Genomic DNA, 19811 nt, shown 5'->3' on the forward strand with positions numbered 1-19811 from the left:
TTAGACTGTCTTATCTCACGTCTGGGCTTCCCGGTGCTCAGACCCCTGGTTTGTGCCTCTGGACACCCCTCAGTCGAGTCCCATCCGCCTTCCAGAAAAATCAGCCTCAAACACAGCTTTCCTCCTGTCGCTCCCCAGCACGGCGTTCTCCAGTGGCCCATCAGCCGTAGGACATCATCCAGACTCCTCCATCTGGAACGTCTGGCCCCAATCCACCTTAAAACACTGGCCGCCAGGTCGGCTGACCTGCATGAGTCCCCACAGCAGCCAATGTGTCACTCTCCATCCACAAACACCCCGTCACTTCCCGCCTCTGCCCTGGCTGAATTCCCACCCTCCTTGCGGACCCCACGGCAGGAATCCACTGGGTCCCCTAACCTTTCCCAGGCCTCCTGGCTTTTCTGTCGTATCAGGGAGCATTCAGTTCAGCATTTTAAATCACCTGAGACTTATATACATAAGTCAGAGGGACTCGAATCTAACAGGGAGCTGGTCGGAAAGATGACTGACCACCAAGCCGTCTCGACTCCTAATGGCCAACAACTGTACATAGACACACATCCCGACTCATTCAGATGACGCTCCGAGGGACCCTGAGCTATGTGGTCCAAGTGCTCCTTTCCGGACAGGGGGACATTCTGGATACCACAGTGTCCAGCCAATGGAGGTGTCACTTCTTGACAGCTCTACCCCATCCATTTCCACCACTACCAGTCCTCGCCGAAGGAGAGAAACAGATGCTTAAAGAGTGTGAGGAAGAGATGGGGCGTCTGGCAGGGCATGTGGAGAGGGCAGAATGACACAGCACGTGTGTGACAGACACACACGCCTTTCATTTACGGTTTTAGCCTCACGCGTAGCTCCCTCCAGGATGAAACGGCTGTGCACCCCTGAGGATGGCACGTGCGGCCGCTCCCCCGGCTCCAAAGGCCTCCCGGATTCCAGCCTGGCTCCCGGCTCCTTCTCTCACTAAACGTGCTTGAGAAGAGGTTTTAGAGCCAGGCAGTGACATTTTGAAAAAACACAAATACAATAAAAGTTCAAGGCAAGTTTATCTCCTTTGAAGAGAGGGTGGTTTATGTCAATTTTGTTGTTGGGGAAGAGAACGACGACAATGCGACTCAATTTAGACCGAACCAGGAGCTGATTCAATCATGGAAGCCATGTAAGTGCTTCTGAGAATGTTGCTGTCATTGGGAATCAAGAGGATTAAGGAGCGAGGAGCCAAGAGTAATCTTGAGGGGCCAAGAAACTCAACCCAGGATGTTTGGCCCACGAGCCTGCAAGGTTCCTGCAAGTGCCCGGAGCTTTCAGTCTCCACGTCCAGTCCCGCGTCCGCTGTGCTCCAGTTACTGACCCAGGGGTTCCCACCCCCAGCTCGGTGGACTCTGGGAGAGGTTATCCTCTGTGCACTTTTTCAGGCTCAAACAGGCTTTTAGGGAGAACTGAGGCTCTGTTCCGATTGGCAGGAAATCCCAGGATGCGTGTGGCCATGGAAGGGTTTCCTCATAAGCCATCCCTGAGTCCTGTCCACAGGGCATCTGTCCTCAGCGCCTCTGACATGGGAAAGCTACAGGGACATCCTGCTCCATCTCTCCATGCCCACCGCACCTGTGTGGAGCCAACTTTGTTGTCCATCCCACCCTCGTCCACCTCCCGTACCCCTTCTGCACCTTGTCACCACCTCTTCCCCCCCAACACTGATTTAAGGGCTGAAGGCCAAGGAGGAGGAGGGGAGGGTAGGGGGGAGGATGGGCAAGCCCCTGGGCTCCCCTTTCCCCACCCGCTGCCGCAACATCAGTGGTGCTTACAGCCTGGAGACAGAGAGGCGGGGAGAAACCGAGGGAGGAGGAGAGAGGAGAGGAAGGAGGTGACTGCCACCTCGCCTTAGCTCTTGGAGCCCCTTCTCTTCTCGTCCTCCCCATACCAGCACTGCGCTCCTCTCGCTCTGGGCAGCACTGACACACGGCCCAGGGTGTGGACGCTGCAGGTCACATCTGGTTCAAAGCTAGGCTCCGGCGCTCACTCCTTGACCTCCCTAAGCTCTAGGCTCTTACACCTGCGAGATGGTGAGGCTGAGGGTTGCTGGGAGAATCCAGTGGGATGATGGAATTGCCCTGCTCGGCACATTAGCATTAGTATAAGGCCATTAAAAACAACCTTGACTCAGTGCCCACCCTCGCCAGGCCCTGCCCACCCGCTCAGGGCAACACCCACCTGTGGGTCACCTGCTCTACACAGCAGGCCACGCTTCAAACCCACTTGGATTCTAAATAAGGTGTTACCTGATCTGCCGGGACCCGAACACCATTTGACAGTCTCTGTAGAGAAATGAACCCCGAGTCCCAAATAACCAGCTTGCGGAAGACTGTGAAGCAGGGCCTTTTCCTAAGCGGGAGCAGGAACTCGAGTGGGAGATGCGAAGGTGTGGACTCACCTCTTGACGCGTGACGCCCGGAGGGATCCCTCACGGGTGAGGCAGGAACACTGGACGCCACGGAGTTGTGTGCCCACCCTCCGCAGTGCCACGCAGTTTGTATTTTTATACTTCATCAGTGTTTTCATTGTGAAAATCTTCCTTGTTGGCTATGACCGTGAAACCACAGGTGTCGCCCCGATTGATCACTGTTACTGGTTTGGTGTGTGTGGATCTCTCCAAATTCTCTTGTTTCTTTCCCCAGAACTGAGCCCACTCTCCGTTACTCTGTAACTGCCGTGTCTAGCTAACGGGATGTGCTGGGCATACCTCCAGGTCAACACTTGCACACTTATCTTCATCTTTAACCCCAAAATGATGCTCCCCCGGGGCGGTTAAGGTGTCATCCGTCCCCTGAGTGGAGGGGGCCGGAATATTTCTAGTGCTTAGCTGTTCAAGCAATTCAGTAATACACATCCTTCCAACATGGACTTGAAGGTGCAATGTCAATTCCTGAGGGCAGGAGCATTTTTGTCTTCTTACATGACCAGTACCTGATAGCAATGAGCGCTTGGTAAACAGTCTATTGAATGAATGAATGATGGCATGAACAAATGACATCTGAAAGTCTCTGCCGTGTACTAATGCTTCATGTGGCACATTTGTTCCTGAATTCATGTGCTGAGACAAAGCGTGATGTATTATAAATTTTAATCGGGGTCGCTAGGTTGCTCTTCCCAAGGAGGTGGCCGTCCATACTCCCACCAGCACTGCTCCCAAGCCCCGGGTGCCTTGTGTCCTCATAGATTCCTCTTAGCAGGTTTTGGAATTTTACTAAACTGCTGGATAAAAATACAGCATCTCTCTTGAGGTGACTTTTAAAAATTTTTTATTGTTGTCGGCTCTTCTCTGTTCCTACTCTTTGCCTGTTTTCCATTGGCTTGTCTTTTCCTCCTCTTTCGCCAGAGGTCCTCATATATCCGCGACAGTAACCTTTTGTCTGTCGTACGCATCGCCAGAATTCTTTCCCTGCCCCCTCTGGGTTCACGATTCCTGGGATGGCATTGCCGGCATGATAGTGCGTTTTCGACTGAGTCATTGACACCATCCTCTCGTGCACCTGGGAGACACAGTTGCCAGGAGCTCAAACAAGCGAAGGAGAGAGGGCCGCCGTCCATCAGTCAGGTGTCGGGATGACATGGGCAATTCTGGCAGAGTCTTTGCCATCCCACCTGCACTCGACACCCGAGCAGTAGTGGGACTCATCACAAAATTTGTTTTATTGGGCAAATATGAACATTATCGAGGAATTTCATCCTTTAAGTTATGTGTTTACAGTATTTAGAATTCTGAATGAGGAAGCTCAGAACATCCAAAGAAACTGATTTCAAAAAAAAACCTAATCCCCTGAATTCTGATTCACCCCAAGTGCTTATCTCTCGTACCAGACGTGTCGCGAACATCTGTGACGGCATCTCACAGTGGACCTGTCTTCTCTTTTGCAGCACGCCCTACAAAGTGAGACCCGTGGCCATCAAGCAACTCTCTGGTAAGGCCCTGCTATCATTTTTTAAATGAAAAGGGGAAAAAAAAGCTCCAGGCAGCTCCTACGATTGTATATGTCTTAGTTAAGCATTAGAATCTAAAGGCTGATACTATTCCAGAAGGTCAAGCCGTATCCCACTGCAGAGACAGTCTTAGACTCTGCCGTTGACAGTCCTCAGGGACCCCCTGCACCCTGTCCCTGAGGACTGAGCAGACACTGGGCGACATTCCACTCTTGTCTTCCTGGGCCCAGCACCTGTCCTGCCCGTTCAGACGGTGAGCCACAAAGGTGGGCCCGCCTTTGTAACCCAGCCCTTAGGATTCCTCACATAGTCAGCGGTGTTTTATTAAAACCCCATTTCCTTTCGGATTTTTTTTTATCACTTTTGTTTATGTATGATTTATGCATAATAAAATGCTCGCATTTAATTGTATATTTTGATGATTTTTGATGAGCTTTGAAAAATTTATACACCTTTGTTACTGCCACTAAAATCAAGACACAGAACGTTTATATCACCTGGAAAAGTTCTCTGTGCCCTTTCCCCGTCAGCCCCCTCCCTTGACTCCTGGTCTCTGTCAGCAACTGACTTGCTTTCTGATTAGGTTAAATTTGTCTTTTTGAGAGTTTCCTATAAAAAAAAATACATAGAATGTGTACTCTTTTTTGTCTCAACCTAATGTTTTTGAGACTCATCCGTGTGTTGTGTGTATCGGTGGTTCATTTCTTTTTACTGGTGAGTAGAGTTCCGTGGTGTGGATGGACCACAATTTGTTATCCAGTCATGTGTTGAAGGACGTCTGGGTTGTTTCCATTTGGGGGCTTTTAGGAATAAGGCTGCTATGAGCATTCAAGTACAAGCATTTATGGGGACATGTATTTTTCATTTCTCTTGGATTGCTGGGTCACATGATTAAGTATATGTTTAACTTTGTAAAAAAAAAAACCTGCCAATCATTTTTTTTCAAAATGGCGGCACCATTGTGCATTCCCACGCACAAGGTACGAGTGTTCCAGTGGCTCCACATTCTCACCAGTGCTTGTGGTGTCCGTCGTTGTATGTTAACCATTCTGATGGGTGTGTAGTGGTACAGCGTTGTGACTTTAATTTATATTTCCCTGCTGACTAATGATGGTGAGTGTCTCTAAAGTATTTACTGGCCATTCATAAATCTTCTTTTAGGAAGTATCTTTTCAAATCCTTTCTGGTTTATTGGTGGTGGTGGTGGGTTGCTTCCCCTCTCGCTGAGTTGTGAGTGTTCCTTATCTATCCGGGATTCACACCCTTTGTCAGGTATATATCATACATATTTCCTCTTGATCTGCACCTTGCCTTTTCACATTCTTATCAGTGTCTCTTCATGACTAGAATTTTGATTAGGCCCAATTTATCAATCTTGCTTTTTTTATGGTTTGTACTTTTTGTGTTCTATCTAAGAAATCTTGGTTGATCCCGTAGTTGTGAAGTTTTCTTCTAAAACTTTTATATTTTAGCTTTTGCATTTAGGTCTATGATCCATTTCGAGTTAATTTTTGTGTATGGCCTTAGTCAAAAGTTAAGGTTTATATTCCTTTTTAAAGTTTAATCTTTGTCTAATTTTAATTTTTGTAAGATTGATGGCTACAAAGTAGAATTTTGAAGCCACCTGTCCCATGCTGGACAGTGTGTGAGGGAAGCACTGATGTTTGTGTGCCTCAGTTTCTCATTCTTCTCAGTTTACACATGAACACTAGTTGCTTTAAAGTTTTTTTAAGCTTCACTAGCTCTTTATGAAGACTCCTAATTCAGTTCTCTTGATTGTAGATATTAGAATAAAATAAAATAAAAATATAAAATAAAATCTTGAGGCCCGAGTCCACCTCACACCGGGCTTGGGGTGAAGGGCTGGGTGGCCACCTCCTCTCAGGGCACCCAGCAGATGGCTGAGCCAAGGTCGTCTGCAGTCCATTCCAAACCTGGGGTCCTAGGAGCCACAGAGAGGTTTGATGACAACAGGTGCTGCCAAGGCTCAGGGGTCATGTTAATACAGCGCTGAGCCTAAGCTCATGATGTCAGCATGATGATGTGTTGAGCAGAGGAACAATAGGAGTGTTTTTTCTAAACGTGCTGGGATCAGAAGACAACTGCTCAGCTCGAGGCTTCACACGCTGTGTAAGGAGGGGGCAGGCACCGGTTCTGAAGCCTCTGGCCAGCAGCACTGAAAGCAGCACAGGGCATGGCCTCCATGAGGATTTCAGCAGGGCCAGGCTCCCGCCTCCCTGACCCCAGCCCAGGGCCTTGCACATAGTAGGAGCTTTCTGTGCTTGTCGGGCAGCACTTGGTTCGTTTGCTCCGCAGCGTGAGCACCGTGCGCGGGCCGGGCCTCCCCTTGCTCTGTGTGTGTTCCTGTGCAGGTGAACATCACCTGTCCTGGCTCTGGTGCGTGAGGTCCCCTTCTCTTCAATGCGCCGGGATCCCAGGTTTTTATTTTTGGGACAGAGATGGTGTCAGGTAGACCCCCCTGGCCTGAGCCTTCTTGAGACCAGTAAGAAAGCAGAGTGCTGTCATCTCCCTTTGGAACTTGTTCTTAGCAATCATTGACTCTTTTAGCTCTCTCCGGGGAAATAACCTTCCGTCTCCCATCTGTCCCCACCCAGCCCTTCCCGGAGCCACTCAGCCTCTGCTCAGGCTCCATCACAGTCCTGACTGTGCAGCCGTGAGTGCGGGCCTGTAAGGAGCCCCATGCGCCCTTGGATCAACAGCCCGCACTCACAATGGCAGGAAAAAGAGCCTCAGGAAAGGAAATGGGAGCCTGAGTCCAGACTCACGTGCAGCCGCAAGGCCCCTTGACCTGGCCCTTCCTGGGGTCCCCGCCCTGCTCACTCATCCTCTGAGTCACACGTTTCAATAGATGCTCCTCACAGTCCGGCAGAGCTGTGCAATGCAGAAATGCCCCAGGCATGCTGTTTTGCTACTCAAATATTAGAAGACAGTAAAGGGAAAAGCATTGTGAAAAACATGAGTTTTCATGGGAAGGAGGGCTGGGCTGCTTCAGGCCCGGCCCACGTGCCGCTGGGAGCTGCGTACACCGTTCTCACGAGCAGGAAGCAGCTCCCGCAGGGAAGGGTATCGGGACAGCCTCATTCCTCCAGGGCAACCCCCGTGAATAGGGAAGTCGTGTGCTTAGAAACGCCTTTTTAGAAAAACGTTCTCTTCGCCTCATCATGGGAGACAATCATGCAAGATAGACTGCTTTTCCCTTTTATAAATGAAATAAAGTTGATAGCAACTATAAAAACCACAGGATGAAGTTTTATGCATCCTTTTATGACAGTAGTGCCAATTCTTTTGAAAACCCTCGAACCATTCATCATTTTTATTTGATTTGAGCAGCTCAAACTCCAACAGTGTTTTCCACATTATCAAATAGATTCTTTCGGTCTCCGGTCAGTTATCAAGCGCCTGCCCATGTGCCCTCTCCTACCAGGAGCCAACAGCGGGATGCCTACTAGAGTAACGGCCTCACCTGGATCAGAGCTCCGAGAGAAAAGGGTCTCCGAGGAGGAGGCCTGGCCTCCCCCAGCATGACAGGCAGTGTGGGGCTCAGGCTGTGTGCTGCCATGCTGGTCGAGGCCAGCATTCTGTTTTGACCACAGGCCACCTGCGCTTCTGGCTGAGTCCGCTTTCACGAGCCCTGAGAACCTGCAGCAGCTAATGGTTCCAGTCAGAGCCCAGGCGGCAACGGCTGTTAAGCCACTGAGTCACAATTAACCTCATGGAGGGTTTTCAACTTTAGAACTGAAAATAGGACCCTGTCGTAGGGACGCACGCACTGCTGTTCCTCTCCGTTCCCTGCCCTTCCCTACGACCAGGCCGAGTCTTTAATCGCACAACACACTGCCCATCTCTAGCAGACTCGTCCAGCCCAGCCTGTGGGAAGGCTCTGTGGAGGCCCACACACCATCGCCCAGGCCACCCGGCTCCAGCTGAGCATGACTCTCCTGTTCTGTCGCCCAGGCAGAGATTTCGGGAGACTTGAAGCCTTCCTGCACCCAACAGCTTTGTTCCCAAAGATGGACAATGAAAGGTGAGCCATAAACACACATCAGGAGCATCAACAGCTTGCGTTCCTGTTTCTGCAAGTCAAAGGTGACAGCTGGCCAACGGGAAGTGATGGGGTATCTGGCGTGCACTGAACAGTGCCCAGAATTCCGACTGGGGACAAGCAGCCCAGTCCCCAGAGCACACACTCCTCTGGGGAGGGTCTGGCTGCCTCACTAGTTTAATGGGGGTCTTTATGCCTCAAGACCCAGGGAGGCCAGGCCAGAAGGGCCCGTCTGTATCTCGCCACGTGTACTGGGTCTTCCCGGGTCTCTTAGAGAAACCTAACCCCGAGCCTGTGCCCCACAGCTTAGGAAACGGAGGTCACACTCCAGTCGGGTTGTGGCTTGCTAAAGTCTCCACACCACAGAACACTGCAGCTGAAAGGGACTCAGGGACAGAGAGGGAACCCTGGAGCTGCCCCCAGGATGCATGATCCACCAGAAGGGGACCAAATGTCTCGAAGGCCAGCCACAGGCCAAACAGGGATTGCTGCACATGTAAAATGCACCCAGATGTTGAAGGCCTTGTATGGAAAAAGGAATGTGAAATATCTCATTAATAATGTCTATATTTCATGTTTTCTTATTGAAATATAATTCCTATGGCATAATAATCCACCATTTCAAAGCATACGAATTCAACACTTTTTAGTATATTCACTTTATTGTGCAACCACCACCACCATCTAATTCCAGAACGTTCCGTCACCCACACCTATTAGCATTACTCGCATTGCCTTCACTCCCCATCCCCTGGCAACCACTAATCCGCTTTCTGTCTCTATGGAAATGCCTGTTCTGGATGTTTCATATAATGGAAGATGAGGCCTTTTGTGTCTGGCTCCTTTCACTTCACTTAAATGTTCTCAAGGCTCCTCTCTCTGGTGGCAAGTGTCAGCACTTCATTCCTCTTTATGGCTGAACCACCTTCCGTCGTGTGGATGGGCCACACACACATTATGTATTCAGGGACGTTTAGGTGTTTCCACTTTTTGGCTGTTGCAAATGATGCTGCTCTGAATATTTGTTGCAAATTTTCATGTGAATGATGCATATTGAAATGAGATTTTTCGAGGTATATTAGGGTTAAGTAAAATATTTAAATTTTAAAAATTAAAAAGTCCAGCCACCTTGGTGGGAAGGGTCTGAGATGAGAGCGCGTGCATGGCAGGGACCAGAGGCTGTTGGTGTGGTTCCCACTCACGGTGTCTCCTTCCAGCCCGAGTTCCCTGCCAGAAGGGCTGCAGCTCACGCCCCGGAATAGTCCTTCTGGTGAGAGAGGGAGCTGATGGACAGACAGATGCTCGGCTCCCTTGCCCTGTGGTGGGACAGTTCTCAGACATCGTCCACACGGTTGCTCAGTGGCAGCCGCCCCCCGAGGGAACCAGCTCACTGACTCAGCTGTGTGGGCGTTCTCTCCTTCCTTGCCCCAACTCCCCACGCCTTCCCAGGGATTCCTGGGACCACCTCCAAATGCCCTTCTGGTGCCCAACTCCTTGTCTCAGAGTCTGTTTTTGAGGAGTCCAACCTAAGAGGCGCAGACTTGGGAAATGGGAAGATAGGACAAAGGGTTGTCCGGCTGCCCTCGGTCGTCGGTCATTTGGGGTAAATGGCCTCAGGAAAGCTTTAACCACAGTGCACTTCAGTTGACCCTGCAAAGTAGCAGTCGGAATGCACACATCCCATGGTCTTACGCGGATAAATGAGGCAATTCATGCCGAATGCTTAGCATGGTGCCTACCACGTGGTAAGTCCTCGATAAAGGGTGCCTATCAGGTAAAGTGACCTGGAGGGTGCTTTTGAATGGCTGAAGTTACGTGTCTCCAGAATGGCAGAATTTTAAGGGGACAGGAATGCTTCCTAAGGTCTAAACTGCACATGTAGTGCTGGCGCTATTTTCACTTGCAAGTCAAGTTAATGCTTGAAATCTGAGCACAAGCATGTTGCTTATGAGAAATAATAATGCTCCTCAATAATATTTTCTATTTTTAGTGCAATTTCATTCCAGAGAGCTTTATAATCATAGCCTGAGTCATCTTCGCTGGCATTATTTTCAAAACAAAAAGGATACAGTGTATACAATGAAAGCCACCCGTTTCTCCTCTGATGCCTCTGAGGGGCTTCCTCCATTTCTGTTTTCTTTAGCGTTGGGAAATTCCATGCTCGTCCTTCCCCCCCCACCTCCCTGCCCGCCGCCTGGGGTGGTCCAGCCAGCAGCAGCAGCTCTGAGCATCTCACTGTCAGTGATGTGGGTGGCAAACGATAATACCCGGGTCTTCAGGATCTGTGTGTCATGACTACAGAATTTAGGATAGTGAACATGATGCCAGCCAAACATTCCCGCAAGTACCCTCAGGAAGCACATGTTCAGACTGTTCTCTCTGCCTCCAGGCAGCTGTGAGAACAGGGCAGAACCCCCCCAACACACTTGTGTCCCATCTAACTGTGCGGTGCAATGCCCAGACATGAAGTGTGCGGTGTGATGAGCTGGAGTAGAAGTACACATGCCTGGAAGGACCACCCCAATCACGATAAAGAGCATTTCCATCCCCCTAGAAAATTCCCCTTGTGCCTCTTTTCAAGTCAGTGCCCATGCGTTATAAGAAACCAGGGTTCTCACTTCTGTTACCAAAGGTTGCTTTGTCCTATTCTTGAATGTCATGAAAATGAGATCATACAGGATGTGCTCTTTCATGTCTGAGTTCTTTCTTTTAGCATCATGGTTAAGGATTCACGCATGTAGCGTATGTGCTTTTGTGTGGCTAAGTGGTATTCCATTTTGTGGGTACTCCACAATCTGTTCTTTAATTCTCCTGTGGGTGGACATTCGGGTCATTTCTAGTATGGAGTTAAGCAACCGTCGACGTTGTACAAGTCTTAATATGGACCTATTTGTTGATTGTTGTGGGTAAATACCTAGGAGTGGTGTTGCTGGTTCATATGATAAATGTATGTTTAACTTTCTAAGAAACTGCCAAACTGTTTTCCCAATGGTTGTGCCATTTGACCTTCCCACCAGCGGTGTATAACTGATCAAGTTGTCCCACACGCAGCCCAACAGTAGGCATTCTTAGTTATTTCTTTAAAGTTTTAGACATTCAAGTAGGTCTAAGACCATATTTCATTATGAGTTTAATTGGCATTTCTTAGATGATTTCATGATAGTTGAGCGTGTTTTTATGTGCTTATTGGCTCTTTGAATATCTTGATTCATGAAGTATCGGTTTTAAGTATTTTGCTCATTTTTAAACTGGCTTGTATGATTTTTTTATCGCTGGTTTGTAGGAAGCTATATATTCTGGATATAATTCATTTTTCAGATGTATGTATGGCAAATATTTTGTTTCCCACTTTGTGAAAAAGGTCATTCTCTTAATGAGGTCTTATTGGGTGAAGTCTCATTTAAGTTTTTCTTTTATGTTTAGTGTTTTCTGTGTCTTCTCGAATACTTCTTTTTCTACCCCAAGGTTGTGAAGATAAATTTTGGGGAGATTTAGAGTTATAGCTGTCATATTTTAACCCATGATCCATTTCAAATTAATTTTGTGAGTGGTGTGAGGTAGGGATTGACGATCATTTTTCCCCCATGCGTTTATCCAGTCGTTATAGCACCGCTGGCTAAAGAGCTTCCCTTTTCCCATTGAATCACTTCGGCACCTGTGTTGAAAGTGTCCCTATGTGTGTGGGTCTCTTTCTGGACTCCGTTCTGTTTATCGATCTAATTGTCTACCCTGACACCAGTACCACACTGGCGTAATTGCTAGAGCTTGGAATCAGATGGTCTTCCACATTTCCACTTCTTTCTTAGTTGTTTTGGTTAAATTTTAGAATTAAGAATCCACTTGTTAATTTCGTTTTAAAAAGCCTATGACTTTGATTGGAACTGCATTCAATACATAGATTAATTTGGGAACAGTAACATCTTAGCTATATTGCGTCCTCCAACCCGTGAACATGATACCTCCTTCCACTCCGGGGCCTTCACAGCTTTCAGGATGGAGGTCCTGCCTATTTTTTGTTAAATCTGCTCCTCAGCATTTTTTGCTTTCTGGTGTTAACGTAAATGGGATCTTAATTTAATTTTCCACTCATTTGCTGCTAGCGTGTAAAAAATAGAATAGCTTTTTCTCTATTGACATAGTATCTTGTGAGGTTACTTAATTCATTTGTTCATTCTGGTAGTTGTTTCATAGATTTCCCATAGAGACAGCCATAGATTTGACAATAAAGACAGTTTTACTTCTTGCATTCCAGTCTTTGTGGTTTTGACTTCTTTCTCTGGTCTTGTTGGACTGGTTGAACCTCCAATAATATTGAACAAAGTGAGAGCAGGTGGCCCTACCTCCTCCCAACCTTCTGGGAAACGCGTTCACTCTTTCGCCCCTACGTGTGACGTGAGCCGCAGAGTTTGTGTAGATGCCCTTTATCCGGTTGGAGTCCTCTTCTCCTAGTTTGCTAAGTTTTTCATCAAATGTTCTTTGCCAAAATTCTCTGTTAAATTGTGTCAGCTGTCCTTTTTGGCTCCGTAGAGATGGGTTGAGGAAGTTTCCCTCTTTCTCCAGTTTTCTAGTGGTTTTTATCCTAAATAGGGGTTGGGTTTTGTCACGTATTTTTTTCCGCATCTACCAGGATGGTCGTATCATTCTTCTCCTTTACTCTCTGAAGATGGTGAATGATGGTGACTGGTTTTCAAATGTTGGAACACCTTGCTTTCCTGGGGTAACGCCTCTTGTATTCTCAGGGAGCCGTCCGAGGAAAATACTTAGGAATCAATTTAACAGAGAGTCCCCAGGACCTCTCCCCTGAGGTAAGGTGAGGTCTCTTTTTATGTGTTGCTGGATTTGATTTCCCAGCAACGTGTGAAGGGTTTTTGTGTCTGTGTTCAGGGGAGACGTTGGTCTGTAACTTTTCTCGTGTAATGTCTTTGTCATGTTTTGATATTGGGATTATGGTGGCCTCATAAAACATGTTGAGAGGTTTGCTTTTTTCTCTGTTTTCTGCAAGATTTTATGTAATGTTGGTATTATTTCTTCCTATGTCCATTTACATGTAATGTATTCATTGATATGGTTGAGGTTGAGTCTGCCATGTTGCTATTTGCCTTTTATCCATCTTGGGTTTTGTCTCCTGTTCCTCCTCTGCCTTCTCTTGGGTTAACTGGCTAAATTTTTGTGTTCCATTTCATTCCTTCTGTTGGCGCTTTAGCTATACTTTTTAGCATTATTTTTAGGTGATTGTTTAGGCATTATACTGTGCAACTTTAATTTTTTTTTTTTAATTATAGACTTTATTTTTTAGGGCGGTTTTAGGTTCACAGGAAATTCAGTGAAAAGTCCAGAGAGTTCCCACATATCCCCCTCCCCACACATTCTCTCAGCCTCTCCCACGGCCAACATTGACACATCATTATCAGCCAAAGTCCATAGGTTACACTGGGGTTCACTCTTGGTGGTGTGCATTCTGCAGGTTTGGACGGATGTATAATGACATGTACCCACCACTACAGTATCATACAGAGTAGTCTCTCTGCCCTAAAAATCCTCTGTGCTTCTTCTGGTCATCCCTCCCTCCCCCCAACTCCTGGCAACCAGCGATCTTCTTACTGGCTCCATAGTTGTGCCTTTGCCAGAATGTACATCGTTGGAATCATGTATTATGCAGCCTTTCCAGACTGGCTTCTTTCACTTAGTAATATGCATTTAAGTTTCCTTCGTTCCTTTTCATGGATTCATAGCTCATTTCTTTTCAGTGCTCAGTGACAGTCCGTCATATGGGTTTACCACAGTTTGTTTATCCATTCACCCGCTGTAGGACATCTCGGTTGCTTCAGTCTTGGCAGTCATGAACAAAGCTGCTGTAAACATCTGTGTGAAGGTTTTGTGTGGAAGTTAAGTTTTCAACTCCTTTGGGGTAAATACCCAGGAGGACGATTGCTGGATCGTGTGGTAGGAGTACATTTAACTTTGTGAGAAACTCACAAACTGTCTTCCAAAGTGGCTGTCCCATTTCGCACTCCCATCAGCAGTGAATGAGAGTTCTCGTCGCTGTGCATCCTCGCCAGCGTTTGGTGTCAGTGTTGGGGATTTTCGCTGTTCTGATGGGGTGTCATGGTATCTTCTTGTTTTAGTTTGCATTTCCCTAATGATGTTGAGCTTCTTTTCGTATGTTTATTTGCCATCCCTATGTCTTCTTTTCTTGAAGTGTCTTTTCAGATCTTTTGCCCATTTTTAAATCATCCTTAACTTGTTAGTCTATTTAGAGTTAATATTGTACCACTTCACATAAAAAGTAAGGACTTTGCAGCAGGGTAATTCCTCCCTCACAGCCTTTGAGCCGTGGCTGCCGTATACTTTACATCTGTGCTATAGACTGAATGTTTGTGTCCCCCCAAAATTCGTATGTTGAAATCCTAACCCCCAACATGACGGTATGTGGAGGTGGGGCCTTTGGGAATAAGTGGGTCATGAGGGCAGAACCATCATGAATGGGATTAGTGCCCCTCTAAAGAGACCCCAGAGAGCTCCCTTACCCCTTCTGCCACGTGAAGACTGAAAAGGCGGCCAGGTGTGAGCCAAGAAGAACCAAGAAGCCCTCACCAGATGCCAAATCTGCAAACATCTGGATCTTGGGCTTCCAAACTCTAGGACTGTGAGAAATAAATTTCTGTTGTTTATAAGCCCCCCGGTCTATGAAATTTTGTTAGAGCAGACTGAACAGACTAAGATAATCTACATACATTTTCAACTCCATAATACAATATAATTTTTGCTTTAAATAGTCAGTTACCTTTTTTTCTCATGAGGGAGATTGGCCCTGAGCTAACATCCGAGGCATTCTTTCTCTACTTTGTATGTGGGATGCCACCACAGCGTGGCTGATGGATGCAGTAGGTCCTGCACTGGGGATCCAAACCCATGAACCTTGGGCCGCTGAAGCAAAGCACGCGGAACTCTAACCACTTGGCCACGGGGCCAGCCCCCGCCAGTTGTCTGTTGAAGAAATTATGAAAAGAAACTTAAAGATAATTTTTTATAGTTACCTGTGTATTTGCTATTTCTGGTGCTTTTATTTCTTCCTGTTGATCCCAACTTCCGGCTGGTGTTACAGCTCTTCAGCCTGAAGAATTTCTTTTTTCTTTTAACCTATCTTGCTGTGCAGAACTGCTTGTGCCTAATTCTCTCAATTCTAATTCTCTCTCTATTCTAATTCTCCCTAATTCTCTCTCAGCTTTTGCGTAGCTGAGCGTGTCTTTATTTTTGCCTTCATTTTGAAAGATGGTTTTTCAGGATATGGAATTCTGCATTCACAGTTCTGGTTTGTTTTTATTAAAGACGTCGATTCATTTTTTCCTGGCCTCCATTGTTTCTGATGAGAAGTCAGCCTTTATTTTATCATTATTCCCCTGCATGGAATGTGTCTTTTTCTCTGGCTGCTTTCAAGGTGTTTTCTCTCTGTCCTCGGGTTTCACTAGTTTAACCAGCCCTGGTTTCCTTTTTGTTTATCCTGCTTGATGTTCGTTGATCTTTCATGGTCAATAAATTTGTGTTTTTATCAAATTTGTAAAATTTTCAGCTGTTATTTCTTTAAATGTATTTTACGCGTCATTCTAACTCACCTTCCCTTCTGAGACTCTGCTTACGTTTCTGTGAGAAAGCTTGCTTTGTCCCTCAAGTGACTGGCTCTCTCATTTTTTAGGCTTTTTTCTTTCTGTTCTTCTGATTGGATAATTTCTATTGCTCTGGCCTCACTTTCCCTGCCTCTTCTGCTGACTCCACTCTGCTGTAAACCCATCCATGAATTTTTTTATTTCAGATATGTTTTTCAATTCTACACTTTTCATTTGATTCTTATTCATAGATTTCTCTCTGGAGATTCCCCATCTGTTTACTGTTTACTAACATCTTTTTCTTTAGGTCCATGGACATACTCATAATTGCTATGTTAAAGGCTTGGTCTGCTAATTTCAACATCTGAGTCATCCAGGGTTGTGTTGGGTGATTTTCTCTTAACTGTGCATCATGTTTTCTTGTTTCTTTGCATGTCTGTTTTTTTAGTGTGTACTTACATTATGAAAAATATATCGTAGAGACTCTGAATTTTGTTATCTTCCTCTGAAGAGTGTTGATTTTTGTTCTTGTCGGCTGCTGTTACTGACTGATCACCTTGAACTTGTGGAAGCTTGGCTTTATGCTTTGTTAGGGTAGATCTCCAGCAGTGGCCCTTCTGGGCTTTCAACAGGAAGCCTGAGGCACTTGTCAAGGCCCTTTCACTTGACTAGACTCAAACTCTAAAACTTCTTCTCTCCTGTAGTTGGCAAATAGCTGAAATCTTTGCTAAGTTCTTTAATCCTCCTGGGCCCACATGCGTGCATAATTCAGGGGTCAACCGAGGAATAGGAGAGTTTTTACAGATTGGTGCCCCCCACACCAACTTCCTCCTTTGGGAATTCCCCTTTCATTTCCATCCTCTCTGACAGCCCCAAACTCTGCCCTCTGACGCCTCAACCCAGTACACTTTCTGCTTAAGTTCCAGCTACCCCACACTGTAAGATGTAAGCTTATAAGATGTAAGGCATAGCAGAGCATAGACATCTTCCTTTCTTTTAAAGCAGCACAGGACTTCCTGTTGTGGATGTCCCACGCTTTATTTAACTAGTCCCCCATCAATGGCTATTTGTTTGTGTTTCCTCCAGTCTTTTGTTATGACAGATGATCTTGGTGGGCTATTTTTTATTTCTCTTGCTCCAGCCTTTACAACTGTGTGCAACATATTAAAGTCCACAGATATAGTCACACCTTTCGTTTGCAAAGAAAACTCCGTCTTTTATAGATTTGTGCAAAAGTCCTGTCATTTGTACCATGATGGGTTAGTTTATCGGATTAGTTTATTGGATTTATCCTGACAGAATTCTTCCTGAAACTAGTCTTGTTGGAGTCATGTGACACACCGTCAGAGCCCAGACACGGTGAACCAGAGTTGACCTCCTTTGGCTTCACCATAAAAACTTACCCACATGGTGTCCGGTCATGGTGACATACACAGGTTTTATGGCGGACAGAGTCCCACAGCATGGACAGTCACTTGCTAGTTTCCAGATTCAAATTCCTCTGAGGGCATCCTCATGAGAATGTCATACCCATGTCTTTCTCCCTCAAAAGTACAGGCCAGCTACCTCGTCACCATGGCAGGGATGCTTCTGAGGGAGGAGGAGTGTGTGTGAGTCTTTCCCCGCCATGGGGAAGGGCAACCCTGCCCCATTGTGCAGCCGCACCTGGGAACCTGAGTGGGGAGGCAGGATGAGTTTGGCCGTGTCCCGACTCAGGCTTCTCTCTCTGCCACGCACCCACTGTGGCTTATGAGGAGGATTAAGCGATCAACAGATGCAGACCACTTAGAACAGTGCCTGGAACAGAGCTCAGTAAAGATTGGGGTGGTTGTTGTGATCTGTAAACGTGTAAAGGGAAATTGCACTGCTAGCTCTCTCCGAGGCTGCTCACCTTGTAAGCATACTTCTTGAGAACTCAGCCCAGGGGGGCAGGAGAACAAGGGAGGAATTGTCCCCGGACATCTGAGATCAAGTGAAACCATGCAGAACGTGAAATCCCCCTCTCCAAAACCAAAAAGGGAAAAAACCCAATCCAGTTGCTGCCCCTGAGGTGCGGTGAGCCTGCTGTGATCCTGCAGGTGGCTCAGCCAGGACAATTGCCAGACACTCTCCAAAATTTCCCTTGTGGTCATCCGGGTCCTTCGGTCCACTTTACTTTCTTTGTTACATCTGAATGGCTAACAGGAGGCGGAAGCATCTAGCAGAGTCATATCGTAAGTCATCGGGGACGTCCCTTTGGCTGCTACTCAGCATGTATCATTTCCTGGTGGGACAGACTGTGCGAAGGGCTCCTGTGGCTTTAAGGAGCCAGGCGAGGTCACTGTTAATCATACAACTTTATTGCGCTCCTGGGTTATAAAGGAAGCGTCCTCATTCTGCATGTCTGTTTTATGACGTCCATAAACAGCGAATTGCCGACGACTGTGCCCCGGGTTAGAACGTCCTGGACCGGCTGGAGGGGCCGGGAGAGCGAAAGTGGAACAGAGGTGAGCTCGCCCCTCTTGCTTCCCTGGAGAGGGACCGTGACACCCCAAGAAGTGCCAGGGGGCGGATGAGGAGGCCCCCTGCCTGCCCTTCCCAGGCAGGGCCCTGGACAAGAGTACAAATAAATGCACCCCCCATGTTCAGGGCTCAGGGGTGTCGGTCTCTTTGGTGCCAAGTAATGTGGGTTATTTTCCCTGAGGCCAAATAAGATACCCCTTTCTGGAGGGCTAGCTTCAGACAGTTTGTGTGCTCTGGGAGCATGTCTATTAAGTGTGTATGACTTAGAGGATGCTCTCTGTGTCTCTGTGGCTTCAGGCTGAGACTGATGGGGTGGAACGCAGCCCACTGCATCATGTTAGCAGCCGGGAAACACACAGCGGTGTTATGCAACGACTGCCAATGTATCGAGAGAGCTCAGGCCTGAACTCCAAGGCAACAGGCATGTGCCGGCGGGGTACTGGTCATAGTACCGTTGGGGGGTCACAGGCTTGGGTTTCAGATGCCCAGGCTTATGTCCCTGTGCCACCTTCGCTCGATGCGCAGGTCTGGGGGCCATGTATTGCTGGGGCTGTGTTTGCATCCATTTGCCCAGGGGTGAAAGGTACATGTCAAACCAGCTTAGGTGTGCCGAGGACAGAAGGATGGCTGTTGCTGTTATTGCTCTGTTCGGTGCAAGATGAAAAGGGTGTGCCGGTCAGCGGGCTGGCCAATTGAATTAGTGCCCCGTGTTCTACTAATCTTTGGAATAGGAATTATAGGTTGGGCTGTCCTGTTGATCAATGAAACCAGATTTTCATGTCCTGTGCTGATTGGTCTGAAACAAGTAAACAATTCCTGGAAAGGCAGGGAGAGGCGGAGGCAGGTTCCTTGAACAGTCTGCAACGCCCGAAACACCCCAAGGCAGAGTCGGGTGACAGCCTCTGGGCATCAGAGACGTACAGGACTCTGAGGGTAGATCTCTGCCCTGGTCATTTGTGAGAGTAGCTGAGTAAACACCACAGGGGAGGGTGCCCATCCTGGCACCCTGGGGGCTCAATCCTGCCCCTGAATGCCAACAGGCAACTCTGCAGTCATCTCCAGGGGTTAGGTTGTTCCAGTCTCCTTGGTCTGTTCCAGGGGCCAGGTCCTGGGGCCGTTCTAGTGCAGATCCGTGGCCCGAAGCTGGCTTGACTTGGCAGCATCTTAAAAACTGGACCCGGCCTCTGCCCGGCTCTGAGATCGCCCTGGAACTAAACTCTACTACGTGAGAGACTTTTACTCGTCAGTGCCTGTCCCTGAGAGGACAGCCGGACAGACACCCCAGACGATCTGACTTAGGCCAGTCCAGGTGTAAGCAGGTGAAAAGCAGCCCAGACTTTGAAAAGGCTGGTGACGAGCCTCTGCAGCCTGTCGTTATGACCGATCGTTTGGGTGGCCGGATCTTTTGCCTTTATTGAAGTCGTTGGTGCCTAGGAGTACATCACAGTGAGCTTGGAGCAGCACCCTTGAAATCCACTACCGTGCCCTAGATTCAGGAGCACTCGTAGATAATATGGCAGCTGTCTCGTGGAACGGCGTTTTCTCTGGAGAGAATGTGAGCTGCCTGTGCATATCGGCCGGCACTCCCCTCCTCCCACCCATATGGATCGGCAGTAGTTCATACTGATTTCCCATTCTCTCAGAGCCTCATTTCCACT

At 47.6% G+C, this 19811-nt stretch overlaps 1 protein-coding gene across 6 annotated transcripts in view; it reads left to right on the forward strand.

Moving 5' to 3' along the window:
• PDE9A (phosphodiesterase 9A) overlaps window positions 1–19811 on the forward strand; it is an 89552-nt gene that overhangs the window by 33304 nt on the left and 36437 nt on the right. For 4 of the 6 annotated variants that reach the window (XM_070252500.1, XM_023630231.2, XM_023630230.2 and 1 more), the window contains one exon: window positions 3922–3965. In XM_070252500.1, the coding sequence (XP_070108601.1) occupies window positions 3922–3965 (44 nt within the window). Of the gene's footprint in view, window positions 1–3921; window positions 3966–17866; window positions 18138–19811 lie in introns of those variants that run through there. The other 2 variants (XM_070252502.1, XM_014736401.3) reach the window with 2 other exon arrangements.

Source organism: Equus caballus, chromosome 26, assembly GCF_041296265.1.
Source record: "Equus caballus isolate H_3958 breed thoroughbred chromosome 26, TB-T2T, whole genome shotgun sequence".
Classification (NCBI taxonomy): domain Eukaryota; kingdom Metazoa; phylum Chordata; class Mammalia; order Perissodactyla; family Equidae; genus Equus; species Equus caballus.